Here is an 18,728-nt window from a genome sequence, read left to right on the forward strand (position 1 = left end):
CACCACGAGTCCGGTGGTGGCGGCGACGTTGAAGATCTGGGGGCAGTGGAGACGACACAGGGATGAGGTGGGAGCCTCGGTTTGGTCCCCGATTCGGGAGAACCATCGGTTCGTCCCGGGAAGGATGGATGGGGGATTTCGGAGCTGGCATCGGGCAGGGATCAGAAGAATGGGGGATCTGTTTATAGATGGGACATTTGCGAGCCTGGGGGTGCTGGAGGAGGAGTTTGGGTTACCCCCGGGAAATGCGTTCAGGTACATGAAAGTGAGGGCGTTTGTGAGGCCGCAGGTGAGGGAATTCCTGCTGCTCCCGGCACAGGGGATTCAGGACAGGGTGATTTCGGGTGTATGGGTTGGAGAAGGCAGGGTTTCAGCAATCTATCAGGAGCTGAAAGACGAGGAGGAGGCCTCGGTAGAGGAGTTAAAGGGCAAGTGGAAGGAGGAGCTTGAGGAGGAGATAGATGAGGGTCTGATGCCCCGAGTAGGGTTAATTCTTCCTCTTCTTGCGCCAGGCTCAGCCTAATACAATTCAAGGTTATTCACAGAGCGCATATGACAGAGGCGAGGTTGAGTAGGTTCTTTGGGATGGAGGATAGATGTGGGAGGTGCTCGGGAAGCCCGGCGAATCACGTCCACGTGTTCTGGTTGTGCCCGGCACTGGATGGGTTTTGGAGGGGTTTCGCGAGGACTATGTCCAAGGTGGTGAAAGTCCAGGTCAAACAGAGTTGGGGGTTGGCACTATTTGGAGTAATGGACGAGCCGGGAGTGCAGGAGGCGAAAGAGGCCGGTATCCTGGCCTTTGCGTCCCTGGTAGCCCGGCGGAGGATCTTGCGATTATGGAAGGACTCGAAGCCCCCCAGTGTGGAAGCCTGGATAAATGACATGGCAGGGTTCATTAAGCTGGAGAGGATAAAGTTTGCCTTAGAAGGGTCTGTGCAGGGGTTCTTCAGGTGGTGGCAACCGTTCCTAGACTATCTCGCGGAGTGTTAGGAGGAGGTCAGCAGCAGCAGTAACCCAAGGTGGGGGGGGGGGGGGGGGGGGGGCTTCCCTATGGGTACCTTTGAATGTCATTTGGGGGGGGTCACTGTATATGGGGGAAACCCAATGTATAAGTTTTGCATAATTTTTGACTGTTGTGTTTGTGTTTCTTTCAGGTATTTCGTTATTGGGGGGGGGATTTGTTAAAAATTTTGTTGGAAAATTTGAATAAACATTTTTTTTTTTTTTTAAAGTCTGAGTTGGACAGATGTTTGGTCTCTCGGGTAATCAAGGGATACGAGGAGCAAGAGTGGAGGTGAGACAGATCAGCCATGATCAATCATGAATGGTGGAACCAATCAAGGGGTCATATGGCCAACCCTGTTATTATTTCTTGCGGGGAAAGTGGACATCCCTGTCACATTCCCCTGTGCAGCCGAAAGTATTCACAGCTGGTAGCATTCATCCGTATACTTGCCTGTAGTGGCGCTGTACAGGAGCTTCACCCACATGGTGAACCCTGTTCCAAACCCAAACCGTTCAAGCACCTCCATGAGGTACCTCCATTCTATTCGATCAAAGGCTTTCTCAGCATCCTTGGAGACAATCATCTCTGATGTCCTCTCCCCGGATTGGGTCATTATTACATTCAGCAGGCTCCCTGACGTTTGCTGTTAGCTGTCTGCCCTTGATAAATCTGTTCTGATCCTCGACGATCACTTCTGGCAGGCAGTTCAACAAGGCGCCTTCGCCAGTGCTCTTCTGCCCATCCCCCGTGGGGTCAGCCATACTCACCCTGTGGGCCTGGCGCCGTTCATCCGGGCCTGCCCTTGCTCAAGGACCATTCAAGCTGGCCGCCTACTCTTTTTCATCATCACCATGTGCAACCGGTTGCAATCAGTGCTCTCCCCTCCCCCTTCTTCTCCCTGTGCCCCCTAACTCGTGCTCCCCTCTCCTATAACCCCCCTTCTGTTTTCCTCGAAGTTCTACTTATTCCTTCCCCTTGGTCAAGTGCTCCCTCCCTCACGGGGGGCACGGCACGGCCTCCTCCTTCGCTATACTCCCATACACCAGTCCGCTCGCTAGTGTAGCGGTTCCCCTAATGGTTGATTTCCCCTATTTAACCCCCTGGATATCTCTCGCACCTACCCCACTCTCTCCACGCTTCGGCTTGTGTTCAACCCTGTCCTTTTTTACCTCTTGCAGTCGCGTTTTGGCCCCCGCCCACTTTGGCTGTTTGTCAGTCCATTTTTCAGGCCTCCACCAGGAATCAAAATAACGTCTTTCCCCTGATAAGTTTGGCAGGGTAGAGCATACCAAACCGCACCCCACTTTTGTAGAGTGTGGATTTGGCACCGTTGAATTCTGACTGGCATTTGGCCAGGTCTGCATCAATGTCCTGGTACAAGCAGATGGAATATCCTTCAAACTTGCTCTTTATAGTTCTTAGACGAGAGCAACCTTTTGTGTGACCGCTCAGCTCATGGCCGCCACCGGTCTGAGGGGCTGTATTGATGGAACAGTGCAATTAAATGGTCAGTTGGCAGATGAGAAAGATCAGATTAAATTGGGCTGAGGTAAATCTCATTACAAATTCTGAATCAGTTCTACCTAAAATGAAATGAAAAAAAAAAAAAGAGAAATGAAAATGGCTTGTCACAAGTAGGCTTCAAATGAAGTTACTGTGAAAAGCCCCTAGTCGCCACATTCCGGTGCCTGTTCAGGGAGGCTGGTACGGGAATTGAACCGTGCTACTGGCCTGCCTTGGTCTGCTTTCAAAGCCAGCAATTTAGCCCTGTGCTAAACCAGCCCCGACAATGGAATCCTGAAGAAACTTGCCATTGTCTTCAACGGTGAGCTGGGAAGCATGAAGGATACCTCAGTAAAGCTAAAGATCAAGGAAGAAAGTCAGGCGTGATGGAACGGTCAGGGTATATGTTGATTATGCTGGACCATTTGAAGGGCGTATATTTCTCATTCTAATCAATGCTCACTCGAAATAGTCTGAAGATGCTATCATGAAGTCAACATCAGCAGAGAAAACAGTTGAGAAACAATTGAGATTGGATGAAATCTTCAGCAGATTTTGTTACCCTGAAAACCCTGATTTGCTAAAACCAGTCAAGACAAAATAAATTGTCGAGAAAAGGCAGAATTAAGTCATATGGCATACATATCACAAGTGAAAAGAGATACCTGACACCATCTGAGCACAGACAGGACCAGTCTCCTGCACCGTACAAACCAGAGATATATGGAGGAGGCACGTGATCAAAGTTTGGCGACAAGAACCAATCTGCCAGAGACAGAACCAACAGAATCCAAATCAAGTTGTGTCAAGAGACAACCTGGGCCTTCCCGCCAACCTAACACTAATCAAACCAATTGGGGAAACCAGTACCTCAGTTGAGAACCAGACACAGAGTCAACCTGAGAACACTGTCGACTCCAGTTAAGGCAACCACAGACAACATCCAAACCAAGGGAAGGACACCAGAGGTTGCAGTAAGAACTAAAAAGCAGACGCCAGAGGTTCGCCATCAACCACAGAGAATGATGGCTTTGAAGGGTCTGATGTATTGACTGTTGTTGATTGATTGTTAATGTTATACGGTTTACTGTGTCAGGGATTTTTGATTTAAAGGGGGTGAAAAATGTTGTGCATTCATAGTATTGCGAGCGTTTCCTCATTATAAGCTTTGCAGTGGATAGGGCACTTTAAGAGACTGACCACGTAATATCATCAGAGACATCACCAGCCATCTGCTTGGGCATTTAGGCAGTCTAACATCATGGTAGTGTTAACATCTTCAGAGCTCGGAGACCAGCAGAACCAATCTTTAATCCACCGCACTATCTTTCAGTTAGACAGGTCTAAAACCCAGTTAGGAGGTCCGGTCAAGAGTGCTTGCGCATCTTAAAAGTTTGAAAGCCGATGTAGCAATGCTGCCGGAGACTCACTTGAGGATGAAGGACCAGGTGAGACTTAAAAGGGGCTGGGTTCCTTTGCGTCCCTAGTAGCCCGGCGCAGAATATTGCTAATGTGGAAAGAAGCCAAGCCCCCGGGGGTGGAGACCTGGATAAATGATATGGCGGGGTTCATAAAGTTAGAGCGGATTAAGTTCGTCCTAAGGGGGTCGGCTCAAGGGTTTACTAGGTGGTGGCAACCGTTCGTCGAATATCTTGCGGAAAGATAGATAGGGGAGAACAAAGAAGGCAGCAGCAGCGGCCCAGGACTTGTGGGGGGGGGGGGGGGGGGGAGGAGAGGGATGGGGGGGATGGGGGGGGGGTGGCCTGAGACAAGGCAGTTGCCAATTAGGGCTAGTTTTTATTTTTTGTTATTTAATATTTATTTATTTGTTGTTGTTTTTGTTTAAATTTAAAAAGGTCATTATTATCTGTATTGTTACAATGTTGTGTAAAGGATGCACAATGTACTGTGTTGGTTGACCAAAAATTTTCAATAAAATATTATTTTTTTAAAAAAAAGGGGCTGGGTTAGCCAAGTGTTTCACTCCGGATTTGACGGAAGGGCTCGAGAGGTAGCGGTAACGGTCAGCAAAAGAGTACAGTTCCAGGTGGAGAATGTGGTGGCAGATCAGGGGGGTAGATGTGATTGTGACAGAGGCGCTGGAGGAGAGGTTAGTGGTGCTGTTAAGCGTATACGGTCCCAATTGGGACGATGTGGGATTCACAAAGGTGTTTGGGGTCATCCCCGACTTGGACATACACAAACTGATTGTGGGGGGACTGGAACTTGGTGCACTAGCCAAGATCATGCTCCACATTGGGTGGATATGGTACTGGAGAAGGGGGGTAGCACATAGGCCAGGGTGGAAATTAGATGTGGGACTTTTGGAGGACCAAGGGTTCTGTGACAAAATTGAAAAGGTAATTGAGGAATATGTTGGTTTCAACTGTATGGGCGAGGTGTCGAAGGCAGTCGTCTGGGAGGCTCTAAAGGTGGTGGTGAGGCTATCTTGTTTAAGGCCAGGGTGGACAAAGAGGAGAGGTTGGAGCAGCAGAGGGTAATAGATGAGATGTAGATAGGAGTTATGCAGAAGATGGGGACCCAACGAAGTTGGAAAAGAGGAACTACAGGCGAGCTTTGACCGAGTATCTACCAGGAAGGCGGTGCACCAACTGAGGTGAGCAACGTGTGCAGTTTACGAGCGTGGAGATAAGGCGGGGCAGCTCCGGAGGGAAGCAGCGGTAAGGGAAATTGTTCAGGTGAGGGACAGGGCAGGGATGTTGGTGGTGGCTCCGGATCTGACTGACAAGGTTTTTGAGGAATTGTATGAGAGGTTGTACAGGTCAGAGCCACCTGGGAGAGACCGGCAGATGCAGGAATTTCTAGATGGGTTGGAGTACCAGAGGTTAGGGGAGGGGGACAGGGCTACATTGAAAGGAGCGATAGTGGAGCAGGAGATAAAAGATGCGATTGGGAGGATGCAGTCGGGGAAGGTGGCAGGGCCGGATGGGTTTCCAGTGTAATATTATAAAAAATTCAAGGATATGCTGGCACCCCTGATGACAGGGATGTTTGAAGAGGCAATAGGGAAGGGGGTGTTGCCACAACCTTTGGGGCAGGCATCGATTTCCCTGTTGCTAAAAATAGATAAGGATCCGATGGAGTGTGGGTCGTATAGGCCTATATCACTTTTCAATGTGGACGCAAAAGTATTGGCGAAGGCACTGGCGGGTAGACTGGAGGAGTGCCTCCTGAAGGTGATAGGTGAAGATCAGACAGGGATCGTGAGAGGGAGGCAGCTCTTTTCAAACTTTAGAAGGGTACTGAACGTGGTTATGGCACCGGCAGAGGGTAAGGAAACAGAGGTGGTTGTGGCATTGGACGCTGAAAAGGCGTTTGACCAGGTAGAATGGGGGTACTTGATGGCAGTTCTGGAGTCGTTTGGGATTGGACCAAGACATGTGAACTGGGTAAAGCTACTATATAAAGGAGCCGAGGGAGAGTGCCTGCACAAACAACATCAGCTCGAGATACTTTTCTCTCCACCATAGGACAAGGCAGGGATGTCCTATGTCCCCCCTGCTGTTTGCACTTGCGATTGAGCTGTTGGCCATTGCATTAAGTAGTTCAGGGGTATGGAAAGGAATAGTGCGACGGGGGGGGGGGGGGGGGGGGGAGATAGAGCATAGGGTGTCCTTATATGCCGATGACTTGCTGTTATACGTGTCGGAACCGAGTGTGTCGATAGGGGGAATATTGGAGCTGCTTCGGGTGTTTGGGTCTTTCTTGGGGTACAAACTAAATCTAGACAAGAATGAGTATTTTGTGGTGTCTTGGCCGGGGGTGGGGGCAGGGGTGGGGGGCTGCCATTCCGTAGGGCAGGGACTCACTTTAGGTACCTGGGGGTGCATTGCCCAGGAGTCAGAGGGGGCTCTGCAGGTACAACATTTGTAGTTTGGTGGGGAGATGATGTGGCAGGGTGGGATGGTCTCCCTCTGTCACCAGCGGGTCGGGTGCAGGCGGTTAAAATTAACATGTTGCCGCGATTTCTATTTATTTTCCAATGCCTGCCGATTTTCCTGCCAAAGGCTTTTTTCAGAGATTGAGGGAATGATTACTTTGTTCATATGGGGAGGGAAGGTGGCCAGAGTTAGAAAGGTGCTGCTACAGAGGGGAAGGCAGGCAGGGGGTTTGGGTCTTCCGAACCTGATGTACTACTACTACTGGGCGGTGAATGTGGAGAAGGTGCGGAGCTGGGTCAGAGAGGTTGATTCCCAGTGGGTCAGAGTGGAGGAGAGTTTGTGCAGGGAGACGGGATTGAAAGCACTAGCAACAGCACCGCTCCAGGTGGCCTCAGGGAAATACTCTGAGTCCGGTAATAATAGCTTCATTGAGAATTTGGAGGCAGTTTTGCCAACACTTCAGGTTGGGGGCAGGGTCAAGGGAAATGCCAATTCGGGGGAACCACAGATTTGTGCCAGGGAGGTGGGATGGAAATTTTCGGAAATGGGAGGGGAAGGGGATTAAGACACTAAAAGATTTGTTTCTTAGGGGTCGGTTTGCAGGATTGAAGGAGCTGGGAGTGAAATATGGGCTGAAGCAGGGGGAAATGTTTAGATACATGGAGGTTTGAGATTTTGCCAGAAAGGAGATACAGAGTTTCCCGGTGGAGCCGGCCTCCACATTGCTGGAGGAGGTGCTGACGACAGGGGGACTGGAGAAGGGGGTAGTATCGGCGGTTTACAGAGCTATTTTGGAAGAGGAAAAGGCACCACTGGAAGGGATCAAAGCGGGAGGAAGAGCTGGGAGAGGATATGGAGGAGGGGTTCCGGACAGTGAACGCCTCCACCTCGTGCGGGAGGTTGGGGCTGATACAACTGAAGGTGGTATACAGAGCACACCTCATGAGTGCGAAGATGAGCTGATTCTTTGAAGGAGTAGAAGATGTGTGTGAACGACTCTTGAGAAGGTTAGGTTTGAACTGAGAGGAAGGATGGAGGTGTTCTACAATTCATGGGCATTATTCATTATGCACTTTCAAGAAGGGTTGGGGGGAGAGGGGCTGTATGTGTTAATGGTGACTATGGGTGATTCCGGATTCCTTTTTGTCATTTGTTTGTGAATATGCGGGCTAATGTTTATGGTTTGGTGGAAGGATGGGATCGTTGTTTTGAGATATTGGTTACTGATTATGGTTTCTTGTTGGTGGGTGTAAATTTGGGAGAAAATGTGAAAAAGGAGAATAAAAATATTTTTTTCAAGACACGTCTGAAAACCTATACTTTGTCTGCAGGAACCTCTCACCAAAAACAGGCAAATCGTTTTCCTTTTGCAGATGTAAAAATTAATTTGTTTTGGAACATCAGCTCTCCATCTCCTCAAAGAGAAAGAGAAAGAGGGGTGGGGGGGGAGAAAGAGAAAGAGGGGTGGGGGGGGGGGGAAAGAGGGGTGGGGGGGGGGGGGAAAGAGGGGTGGGGGGGGGGGGGAAAGAGGGGTGGGGGGGGGGGGAAAGAGGGGTGGGGGGGGGAAAGAGGGGTGGGGGGGGAGAAAGAGGGGTGGGGGGGGGAAAGAGGGGTGGGGGGGGAAAGAGGGGTGGGGGGGGAAAGAGGGGTGGGGGGGGAAAGAGGGGTGGGGGGGGAAAGAGGGGTGGGGGGGGAAAGAGGGGTGGGGGGGGAAAGAGGGGTGGGGGGGGAAAGAGGGGTGGGGGGGGGAAAGAGGGGTGGGGGGGGGAAAGAGGGGTGGGGGGGGGGGGAAAGAGGGGTGGGGGGGGGGGGGAAAGAGGGGTGGGGGGGGGGGGGAAAGAGGGGTGGGGGGGGGGAAAGAGGGGTTGGGGGGGGGGGAAGAGGGGTGGGGGGGGGGAAAGAGGGGTGGGGGGGGGGAAAGAGGGGTGGGGGGGGGGAAAGAGGGGTGGGGGGGGGGAAAGAGGGGTGGGGGGGGGGAAAGAGGGGTGGGGGGGGGGGAAAGAGGGGTGGGGGGGGGGAAAGAGGGGTGGGGGGGGGGGAAAGAGGGGTGGGGGGGGGGAAAGAGGGGTGGGGGGGGGAAAGAGGGGTGGGGGGGGGGAAAGAGGGGTGGGGGGGGGGAAAGAGGGGTGGGGGGGGGGAAAGAGGGGTGGGGGGGGGGAAAGAGGGGTGGGGGGGGGGAAAGAGGGGTGGGGGGGGGAAAGAGGGGTGGGGGGGGGGAAAGAGGGGTGGGGGGGGGGAAAGAGGGGTGGGGGGGGGGAAAGAGGGGTGGGGGGGGGGGAAAGAGGGGTGGGGGGGGGGGAAAGAGGGGTGGGGGGGGGGGAAAGAGGGGTGGGGGGGGGGAAAGAGGGGTGGGGGGGGGGAAAGAGGGGTGGGGGGGGGGAAAGAGGGGTGGGGGGGGAAAGAGGGGTGGGGGGGGGAAAGAGGGGTGGGGGGGGAAAGAGGGGTGGGGGGGGAAAGAGGGGTGGGGGGGGAAAGAGGGGTGGGGGGGGAAAGAGGGGTGGGGGGGGAAAGAGGGGTGGGGGGGGAAAGAGGGGTGGGGGGGGAAAGAGGGGTGGGGGGGGGAAAGAGGGGTGGGGGGGGAAAGAGGGGTGGGGGGGGAAAGAGGGGTGGGGGGGGAAAGAGGGGTGGGGGGGGAAAGAGGGGTGGGGGGGGGAAAGAGGGGTGGGGGGGGAAAGAGGGGTGGGGGGGGGAAAGAGGGGTGGGGGGGGGAAAGAGGGGTGGGGGGGGGAAAGAGGGGTGGGGGGGGGAAAGAGGGGTGGGGGGGGGAAAGAGGGGTGGGGGGGGGAAAGAGGGGAGGGGGGGGAAAGAGGGGAGGGGGGGGAAAGAGGGGAGGGGGGGGAAAGAGGGGAGGGGGGGGAAAGAGGGGAGGGGGGGGAAAGAGGGGAGGGGGGGGAAAGAGGGGAGGGGGGGGAAAGAGGGGAGGGGGGGGAAAGAGGGGAGGGGGGGGAAAGAGGGGAGGGGGAAAGAGGGGGTGGGGGGGGTCCTACTGAACGAGAAGATGGCCGTGGGCCTGAGCCTCGGTAAGTAAAAGGAAACCTACGTCGCAGAAGCAGTCCTCCTCCGCCGGGGTGACGGACCCGCTGCCGGCCGGGAGCCCCGGGCGGTTAAACCAGGCCACTCCGCCCACGACGACGCCCAGCAGGAGCAGCAAGAGGTCCCGTACAGCGCCGCTCCTCATCGCCCCGAGTTTCAGCTCATCACACACACTCCAGCCAAACCCAAGACAATCTCCGCTGCCGCTGAGACCAGGCCAGGAGCCGGAAGAGGAAATCGGAGGAGACACTGTAATGATTCGGTGGGCTCTAGGACCCAGCAGCTCCCCTCCCCCAGACAAAGGACCACCTGAGCAGCAGCAATAAGGGCATCAATAAAGTGGCTTTGACAAAAAGTCATCCAGACACGAAATGTTAGCTCCCTTCTCTCTACACAGATGCTGTCATACCTGCTGAGATTGTCCAGTAATTTCTGTTTTTGTTTCAGATTCCAGCATCCGCAGTAATTTGCTTTTATCAATGATGCGGAGATGCCAGCGTTGGACTGGGGTGAGCACAGTAAGAAGTCTTACACCACCAGGTTAAAGTCCAACAGGTTTGTTTCGAATCACTAGCTTTCGGAGCAGAGCTCCTTCCTATCGGGCTGCATCACAGCCTGGTATGTCAACTGCTCAGCCCAGGACCGCAAGAAACTTCAGAGAGTCGTGAACACCGCCCAGTCCATCACACAAACCTGCCTCCCATCCATTGACTCCATCTACACCTCCCACTGCCTGGGGAAAGCAGGCAGTATAATCAAAGATCCCTCCCCCCGTCTTACTTGTTTCGTTATGTTTCCTTTGTAACTAACTTCAACACATTTATTTACACTATGTACACTTTTATAACTTGAGTTCAACACTACTGCTAATCCTATTCTAGCTGCTGTATTCCACGAGGTCTCCTCACTGACTGCCTCCACTGGCCAAAGGGCAGATCATGTGTGTGGTGTCCTTTATATATGGGTTGGTGTAATGCCCCCCCTGTGGTCGTGTCACCTCCTTGTGTATCGTGAATGTCCATTGGTCGCCTCCTATCTAACTTATCTATTGGTTGAGTGTGTGTGTGTGATGTTTCTGGTGCTCCCTCTAGTGTCTGGCTAGCTTACATGTATTTACAGTGATGCACATCACCACATCCTCCCTTTTTTTATATGTTCATATTTTCTGTACACTTTAAGAAAAACTGAACAAAGAACAGGTGGATAAGGTAAGGTATATACAAGTCATGAGAACGCTGATTAAACAATAAGTCCAAATCATTCATGTGAGTCCATAAACCATCAATCATCATGGTCAAATGTCTCTCTTGGTTATGAACGCCATCACCGTTTCCGAGCCACAGGAACCAAGAGGTGGTCAAATCACTTCGCTGTCTGATTTGGAGTCTTTTCCTTTTTTTATGTTTGTGGTGGTGCTGTCGGATGGCATCTTGTAGCTGATAGGTCGTTGACATTGAAGAGGTACCATCAACAGTATCATTCGAGGTCATGGATGTGCCATATGCTGAAGTTGGATAAGACTGTGCATACTGGTTCTGGCCACATGCTGTGCAGGAAGGGTGATTCTGCTGAGAAGCGTTGAAGCATGTCGATTGGGAGACAGAATTGCTGCTCGCATCAATGTCTGGTGATGGTGTGAAACTAGAACCTTGCACCTGATAGGAATATGCTGTCTGGCCAGGCTGTGGTGCAGCAAATCCTGGGCTGTAACTAAGGCATCCAGTCTGTAGTGCAAATTGCGCTGGCGGTAGTCCTCCTTCGGTCTTGATTCCATTAGTGGGCAATCCGTAGTGCTGGCCTGTTTGAGAATATGCTGCATAGACTGCTGGCTGCTGCATGCCTGAATACTGGGTTTGTCCAGCATGAGCTGTCATTGGCCGCACTGTCGGTGTGGAACAAATGTGTGGACATAGCTGTGGTGAAAATTGGTGTATTCCTCTTGGACTGTGGCCGCTGCTTGTTATTGCTGACCCAGTGTGATTGTTACGTGATCCATCTCCTGTCGTTGTGGCATCTGCTGTCACCCTGAGCGTGCCACCACTGAGGTTGCGGCACTCCATGTCTGGAGTAAAGTCTGGCTTACGTGAATCAGAGTCGGCGTTTGGTTGCTCCCCATCCGGAGTCTGGTCTGTTCTTTGTTGGTGCTCCGCGTCCGGAGTCTTAGCACGTTCACTGGAGTCAGCTGAGATTTCTTGAAGCTTCACGTCTGGAGTCGGAACATGCAGAAATGCATTGACTAATGGAGAGGTTAAAGCAATTGAGGGTGGAAGTAGTGTGGTGTCACCGGCGTCACCAGTGGTCTCACAGTGATCGTCGAGTGCCTCTGTACACACTAGCTGAGGTCTGTCACTTTGTACCTCTTGCATGGGAAGTGGGATGCTGTCGTCACTCGTCTCACATACCGTGGGTAGATCCTCAGTAGCTGCTTGCTGTTCACTAGGGTTGGGTAAATTGTCAGAGTTTTCATCTGGTGGTGCAAACAATGTGGGTGGACTGTCATTGTCTTGCCGTTGTCCTTCATTTGGGCTTGAACAGTCATCATTGCTTTGTCCTTCATTGTAGCATGATAGACCGTCATGGTCGTCCTGCTGTGCACTGGAGCGTGGTAGACTGTTATAGTCTTCTTGCTGTTTACTTGAGCATGGCAGACTTGCATCGTCTGCCGCTAGTTGGTCCGAGGAGGTTGCTAGACCCTTATGGTCTTGTTCCTGCAAGGACTGCACGTCGGAGTCATGCGTTTCTGTCATTGTGGAGTCTGTCCACGAGCTTGCTGTGGTACTTGTGATACTGGAGTCACTTCTTGTGCATGCAAGGACTGCGGTGTGGAGTCTTGCATGTCTTCTTTCGTAGAGTCGGGAGCCCTGAGCGGGCGTGGACCACGTTCTGTGTGGCAGCAGGCCGCTCTCTGTGGGCTTGTACCACTCTCTGTCTCTTAATCATCCTGCACTGATGAGTGGGGACGTCATATCTGCTGGGTTGAAGATCCTCAAATCCGAAGAATGAATCCGCATCTGCGTCGGATTCAATGCGGGGGTCACCAATGTGCAACACGTCCAGTTGCGGTTCGGAGTTGGTACTCACTCTTCCAACTTCTTCCATCGGGCAGGAGACACAGAAGTCTGAGAACACGCACGAACAGACTCAAAAACAGCTTCTTCCCCACTGTCACCAGGCTCCTAAATGACCCTCTTATGGACTGACCTCATTAACACTACACCCCTGTATGCTTCATCCGATGCCAGTGCTTATGTAGTTACATTGTATATGTTGTGTTGCCCTATTATGTATTTTCTTTTATTCCCTTTTCTTCTCATGTACTTAATGATCTGTTGAGCTGCTCGCAGAAAAATACTTTTCACTGTACCTCGGTACACGTGACAATAAACAAATCCAATCCAATCCTCAGGTGAGTGTCAGCTACGCTCATCTTCTTCCGCTACGCTCCAAAAGCTCGTGATTCTAAATAAACTTGTTGGACTTTAACATGCCGCTTTTATCAAGAAAGTGGAGTCCATGTTTGTGGATGAGCCTTCTCTAACCCTGTTTAATAACTATGTGGGGGTGACTTTATGATTCCCACTTGGTTGCCTTTCACCTCTTGTCAGCTGAGGGGATGGACATGACTAAGCCTTTGAGGGGCACTGTCATGTCTTGTGATTCCCAGAGGTTAGAAATAATCTCACTTTTAGACACAACGTGGTGGAAATATGTTGAATGTATTTTACAGATCTTATCATGTGCTGCTGGCTGATGCATTGTTGCTCGCCCCCTGACTGAAATGCAGCAATGACTGTGGCAGCCTGAGCACACATATTTTCACCCACTATGTATTTTATTCACAAAATTTGTAAAAGTAAATTGCAAAACATTTCAACTTGAAAATTACAAAAAGTGCAGTCAAGTTTAACTTGTCTTCATACAGCACGTTCCACTCGGGTGCGTTGATATATTTGTAATACTCTTGATATTTACAATAATATATGCATTCTACTTCAGGCATACTGCAGGCAAAATCTTTCAAATTGAAAATGATAGTGCAATAGCATTTAACGTTTCTCCATATAGCATTTTCCACTCAGGTGCCATAACACTAACCCTAACCCTAACCCAATACTATTCAATATTGCTCTGACTATTCACAATGTACATTCCTTGTCATGCTTACAGCTTGAGCGACTTTGCATTGTTTGGCTGAAAGACTTTAGAAAGTAATCTTTTCCCATTGTGCCTTTGTGGTGGCAAGTTTTAGTGTATCCCTCAGCATATAACCCTGGCCTTGGAATGTGCTAGTCTGCAACACTCCATTGATGTCAACTACACTAGAAGATCAACACATTTTGGGCAGACCAATGAGCATTGTTCACCGATGGTCCTTCAGGCACCACAGGTATAATACAGCTCCCAAGTCATACTGCACAATAAATATCCCTCTTCTAAAAAGAATTGTGTAAAGAGGCATTATAACATTTCCAATCAGTAGTTTAGACAACAAAAGCTAAAGAAAATTAACAATTGACTTTTATAATTTAACTGAACACGGTAAGGGTCTTTTACAACTTGTTTTCTCAGAAACATTGGGCGAGATTCTCCGGAAACGGCGCAATGTCCGCCGACTGGCGCCCAAAACGGCGCAAATCAGACGGGCATCGCGCCGCCCCAAAGGTGCGGAATGCTCCGCATCTTTGGGGGCCGAGCCCCAACCTTAGGGGCTAGGTCGGCGCTGGACGAATTTCCGCCCCGCCAGCTGGCGGAAAAGGCCTTTGGTGCCCCGCCAGCTGGCGCGGAAATGACATCTCCGGGCGGCGCATGCACGGGAGCGTCAGCGGCCGCAGACGGCATTCCCGCGCATGTGCAGTGGAGGGAGTCTCTTCCGCCTCCGCCATGGTGGAGACCGTGGTGGAGGCGGAAGGGAAAGAGTGCCCCCACGGCACAGGCCCGCCCATGGATCGGTGGGCCCCGAGCGCGGGCCAGGCCACCGTGGGGGCACCCCCCGGGGCCAGATCGCCCTGCGCACCCCCCCCCCCCCCCCCCCGGAGCCCGCCCGCGCCGTCTTGTCCCGCCGGTAAGGTAGGTGGTTTAATCTACGCCGGCGGGACAGGCATTTTAGCGGCAGGACTTCGGCCCATCCGGGCTGGAGAATCACGTGGGGGGGCCCGCCAACCGGCGTGGCGCGATTCCCGCCGAATCTCAGGTGCCAGAGACTTCAGCAACCGACGGGGGCGGGATTCACGCCAGCCCCCGGCGATTCTCCGACCCGGCGGCGGGTCGGAGAATCTCGCCCATGATTCGGATCATTTAGGTGGTAGGATATTGTGCCTTCATCTCATGGATTTGGCATTCATTGCTCTGTGATGGGTTGGCATGCTGTACTGGCGATGTTGTGCCCGGTATTGTCAGGGTTGTGCATGGTTTCTGGTGTTTTACTTGCTGTTAATGTTGTTTTGTATATTGGTGATGCTGTTGATGCTCTGTCGCTTGTTAGTGATGTTGTTGATGACCTTTACTGTTTTTCTCAATCCAATGTAGGTTCAATATGGACTCTTCCTTCTCATTTGCTGACCTGTTTCAGTCTCAATGATGTCTGTCCCTGGATTCTCAGTTTCACTAACAACTTTTATAGAGTTCCAAGTTTTCCAGATTGGATTTGTACATGTCTAATTTGTCCTCTCAACAACTCAGTGATTTGGAAGGCTTTTTGAAGTGTTCTTCTACCTACGCATCAGTGAGTTGTTGTCTTGTGTCCTCCTGGTCACTTGGAGGCTGTATCTTGCTTGGCAGAGTTGTCTAGTACTTTTTTCTATTCAATATCTCTGCAAGTAATCCCATGTCAGTCTTGAGAGGTGTAGTTCAGAAGGCAATAAGACAAGGTTTTAATCTTCCTTTGTCTCTTGGCACGTCATGAGAATTCTCCTCAGTGTGTCTTTCTATAAACCCAAGCCATGTGGTAATTCTTTAAAAAAAAAAAAAAATTTAGAGTACCCAATTCATTTTTTCCAATTAAGGGGCAATTTAGTGTGGCCAATCCACCTACCCTGCACATCTTTGGGTTGTGGGGGCGAAACCCATGCAAACACGGGGAGAATGTGCAAACTCCACACGGACAGTGACCCAGTGCCGGGATCGAACCTGGGACCTCGCGCCGTGAGGCAGCAGGGCTAACCCACTGCGCCACCGTGGTAATGACGTGATCATGTTGAACCCATACTGCTCAGCAAATTCCTTAAATTCTGGAAGTGAATTGGGTTCCATTCATCACATATTACTCTTTCAGTTATCCCTTGCTGAGCAAACAGAACTTGTACTGCTGAGATGATTGTTGTGCGTCTCAAATTGTTCTGTTAAAAGGGAAGTTGGAGTGGCAGCCTGCAACTAGAGATACCATTCTTGTTTATGCGTGAATAAATCAGCTCCCACAGTATGCCATAATGCATTTCTATACACCTGCCATACATTGCATGCAGGTACCATTATTTAGATATCCTTATAGATGCCTATCCTGTACACTGCTCTTCAGGCTCTGAGCTTATATTTCTCCACTCCCATATGGCCTTCATGTATCATCTGGAGAGGTTCTTTCTGCATAATTTTGGGTACGATTTTTCTGGATTAAAGCATAACACAATGATCTTCTCTGAAAGACTAATACTGCTGTATTGCTGACTGTGTTTGTTGTATCATAAAGCCATCCCTCAATCACTCACTGAGAGAGACCATCTGTAACTCTTTGTCTTTGCTGGTCTCATCTCTAATTTGACTCCATTTTGGTGGTGGTGCATCAACTAGGTGATGAGTAATCATACCTAGATCTCTAATCTCGTGGTTTTCCTGTGATGACAACTGAGATAGCACATCCGCTAGCATCATTTCTGCTCCTGCTAGTTTTTTCTAAAAGAGTTACATTGTAACTCTGAAGCCTCAGGAGTAATGTCTGCAGACTTGCTGGTATTCTACACAGATTTGTCTTGTAGATCTGCTCTAGTGGACATGATCACTCCCCACAATGAACTTTCTCCCACAGGATCTGAATGGAATTGCCCATATCCATACAAGACGGCCAAAAACTCTCTTTTTATGTCAGCATATCTGGTGTCAGTTGCTGATAGGACTCTGAACTCTCTTTTTATGTCAGCATATCTGGTGTCAGTTGCTGATAGGACTCTGGAAGAGAATGCTATTGGCATTTCATCTTGTACCAGGGGCTGCTACCTGTCCTGCTTGTAGAGTGGCAAATTTCTTTACATTATAGTCTTACTGACTGGTCTCCTTGTATTCTACATTTTTGAGTTTGCTGAAACTTCACTCATGTGACTTCAATCACTGGTACTCAACATCCAGTTGCTCGTTTTAGCCTTAGTTTAATTGCTCTTATTCTGTCACCTTTGCTCTTGAGTCGCCAGGTATCTTTCTGATACCGCCACGTGGTTCAAGTCCGAGTAATGATCAATAATCCAACACACTGCTTAGTAAGAGTTAAATCAACGCACATTTATTATATACAGCAATCAATACTTATACATTAATTCTACTTCTAAGCTACTTCCTACAACTAACAGGCCAATACTTAACTTTGGAAATGGCCCACCAGGTCAGGGAAATGAATGGCCTTTCGTATGGGTTCTGAGCCTGCGGGATTCAAAGCTGGTCCAGGTCGATAGTCAGGAGTGCCTATCTCGTAGCGAGCGTTGGAGTAAGACTAACTATTTCTCGTGGCTGTTGCAGAGGGTCAGCCGAAAGGTCTCGAAGGGTGCGGAGAGGAGAAGAAGGCAAGAGGTCGATTTGAACTTGGACTCTATTCTTATAGTCCCCAGGGGCTTCCCGCCTTTCGGGGCGGACCTTGTACCTGGTTCCAAGTGATTAGACTTGGTCCCAATCACTTGGTTCGATATTCTCCAATGCTGGAGCGATTCCTTGATCGAGGGGTGGTCATTTACGTCTCTTTGTGTAAGCTCCTGCTGGCGCCGAAAAGTCTGGGTCGGCTTTGTGTTACTAATTTGTAGCATATTGTTCCCGGGATTGCTACTTACTATGCAGATGGCTGGTGTGTTGTTGTGTTGATGGCTGCAGGTATCAATTCGGTCTGGCTTCCCCAGAGGCGAATACACAGTTTTACCTGCAGCTGTCTGTTTGAGTCCTGTTGGCTGATTTTCCCATCAGCCTCTTCCGTTTGCCATTTTAAATCGGGGTTTGGCCATTCTAATCGGGAGTTAGCCATTTTACATGGCTACATTCCCTCCTTGTGATCCTAACGCGAAGCCTGAAGGATCACATCATTATTGTTACTTTCCATTCCCTGACCAGGGGGGACACCTCCTACATGGCCTCTGCACTGACCATTGCTATGCACAAAAACTTTTAACTAACAATTCTAAGGGCGCTATGTCAGACAGGGACATGCATTACAAAACAATAAACTTGGAACCTCTAATTTATCCTTAATATACTACCCTCGCTAAACATTCCAGTATCCTACCTTCCTCAATTATACAACAAAATCACAACATTTCATACAGTCTTTACTGGCTTGGCAGTCAAGCTCAGGATCATACAATTTTTTTGCTCATGAAAAAGTTTTTTACATCTCTTTATTTACAACAATAAACGCAAGTGAATGCACTTTATTATTTTATTATAGATCGCGGGGGTCGGGGGTCCGGTCGTAACCGAACATAGGGGATCTGATCCTATATACCGGGGTTCGAGCGCGGTAGGCTCTCCTTCTCCATTTACGTAGGCGTATAGTCTGCACTACACAGCACTACACAGCAGAGTATCGCCGACGCTAACAGTGTTTCGATCACATAGGACAGGGAGTACCAGATTATGAACCTGGCACACCAAGATGATGCAGTGTCGCTGGTGACTGGGCTCTGGGTACTGCGGGGCAGTGAAACATTAACGGCTGGGGGGGTTTGAAGTCATGGGGTTCACGGTCACGCGCAACCAAATGTCCAAAAACAGTATGTTGATTACGATGAAGGATCCTCATGGCTGTTCTCTTTCCTTCTCTTTCTTCTCTTCTCTTTATTTTCTCCGGTCCTGGAGCTTCTGGAGTTCTGTAGAAACAAGCATAGTATCTGTAACTATCTTTGTTTAATATCTGTTATGCTAGTATGTCTGTCCTTTGAGCCAATTATTCCCTTTATAATTGGTCACTATGTGTGACTCCCTCATTTTTTTTTTAAACAAATTTTAGGACACGGCACACTTCCCAATCATGAACCAGTGCTGATTTACCATCCAAATGTTCCAGGATGTAAATAGAAGATGGCGGGCAACCTAAAGGG

The 18,728-nt window shown here is 50.3% G+C and overlaps 1 protein-coding gene across 3 annotated transcripts in view; it reads right to left on the minus strand.

The window, feature by feature from the left end:
- ero1b (endoplasmic reticulum oxidoreductase 1 beta) overlaps positions 1–9,691 on the minus strand; it is a 140,999-nt gene extending 131,308 nt beyond the window's left edge. For 2 of the 3 annotated variants that reach the window (XM_072498522.1, XM_072498521.1), the window contains exon 1: positions 9,452–9,690. In XM_072498522.1, coding sequence (XP_072354623.1) covers positions 9,452–9,589 — 138 coding nt within the window. In that variant the 5' untranslated portion in view covers positions 9,590–9,690. Of the gene's footprint in view, positions 1–9,451 lie in introns of all 3 variants that reach the window. The other variant, XM_072498525.1, reaches the window with a different exon arrangement.
- Positions 9,692–18,728: the final 9,037 nt, after the last annotated feature.

Source organism: Scyliorhinus torazame, chromosome 4 (genome assembly GCF_047496885.1).
Source record: "Scyliorhinus torazame isolate Kashiwa2021f chromosome 4, sScyTor2.1, whole genome shotgun sequence".
Lineage (NCBI taxonomy): Eukaryota > Metazoa > Chordata > Chondrichthyes > Carcharhiniformes > Scyliorhinidae > Scyliorhinus > Scyliorhinus torazame.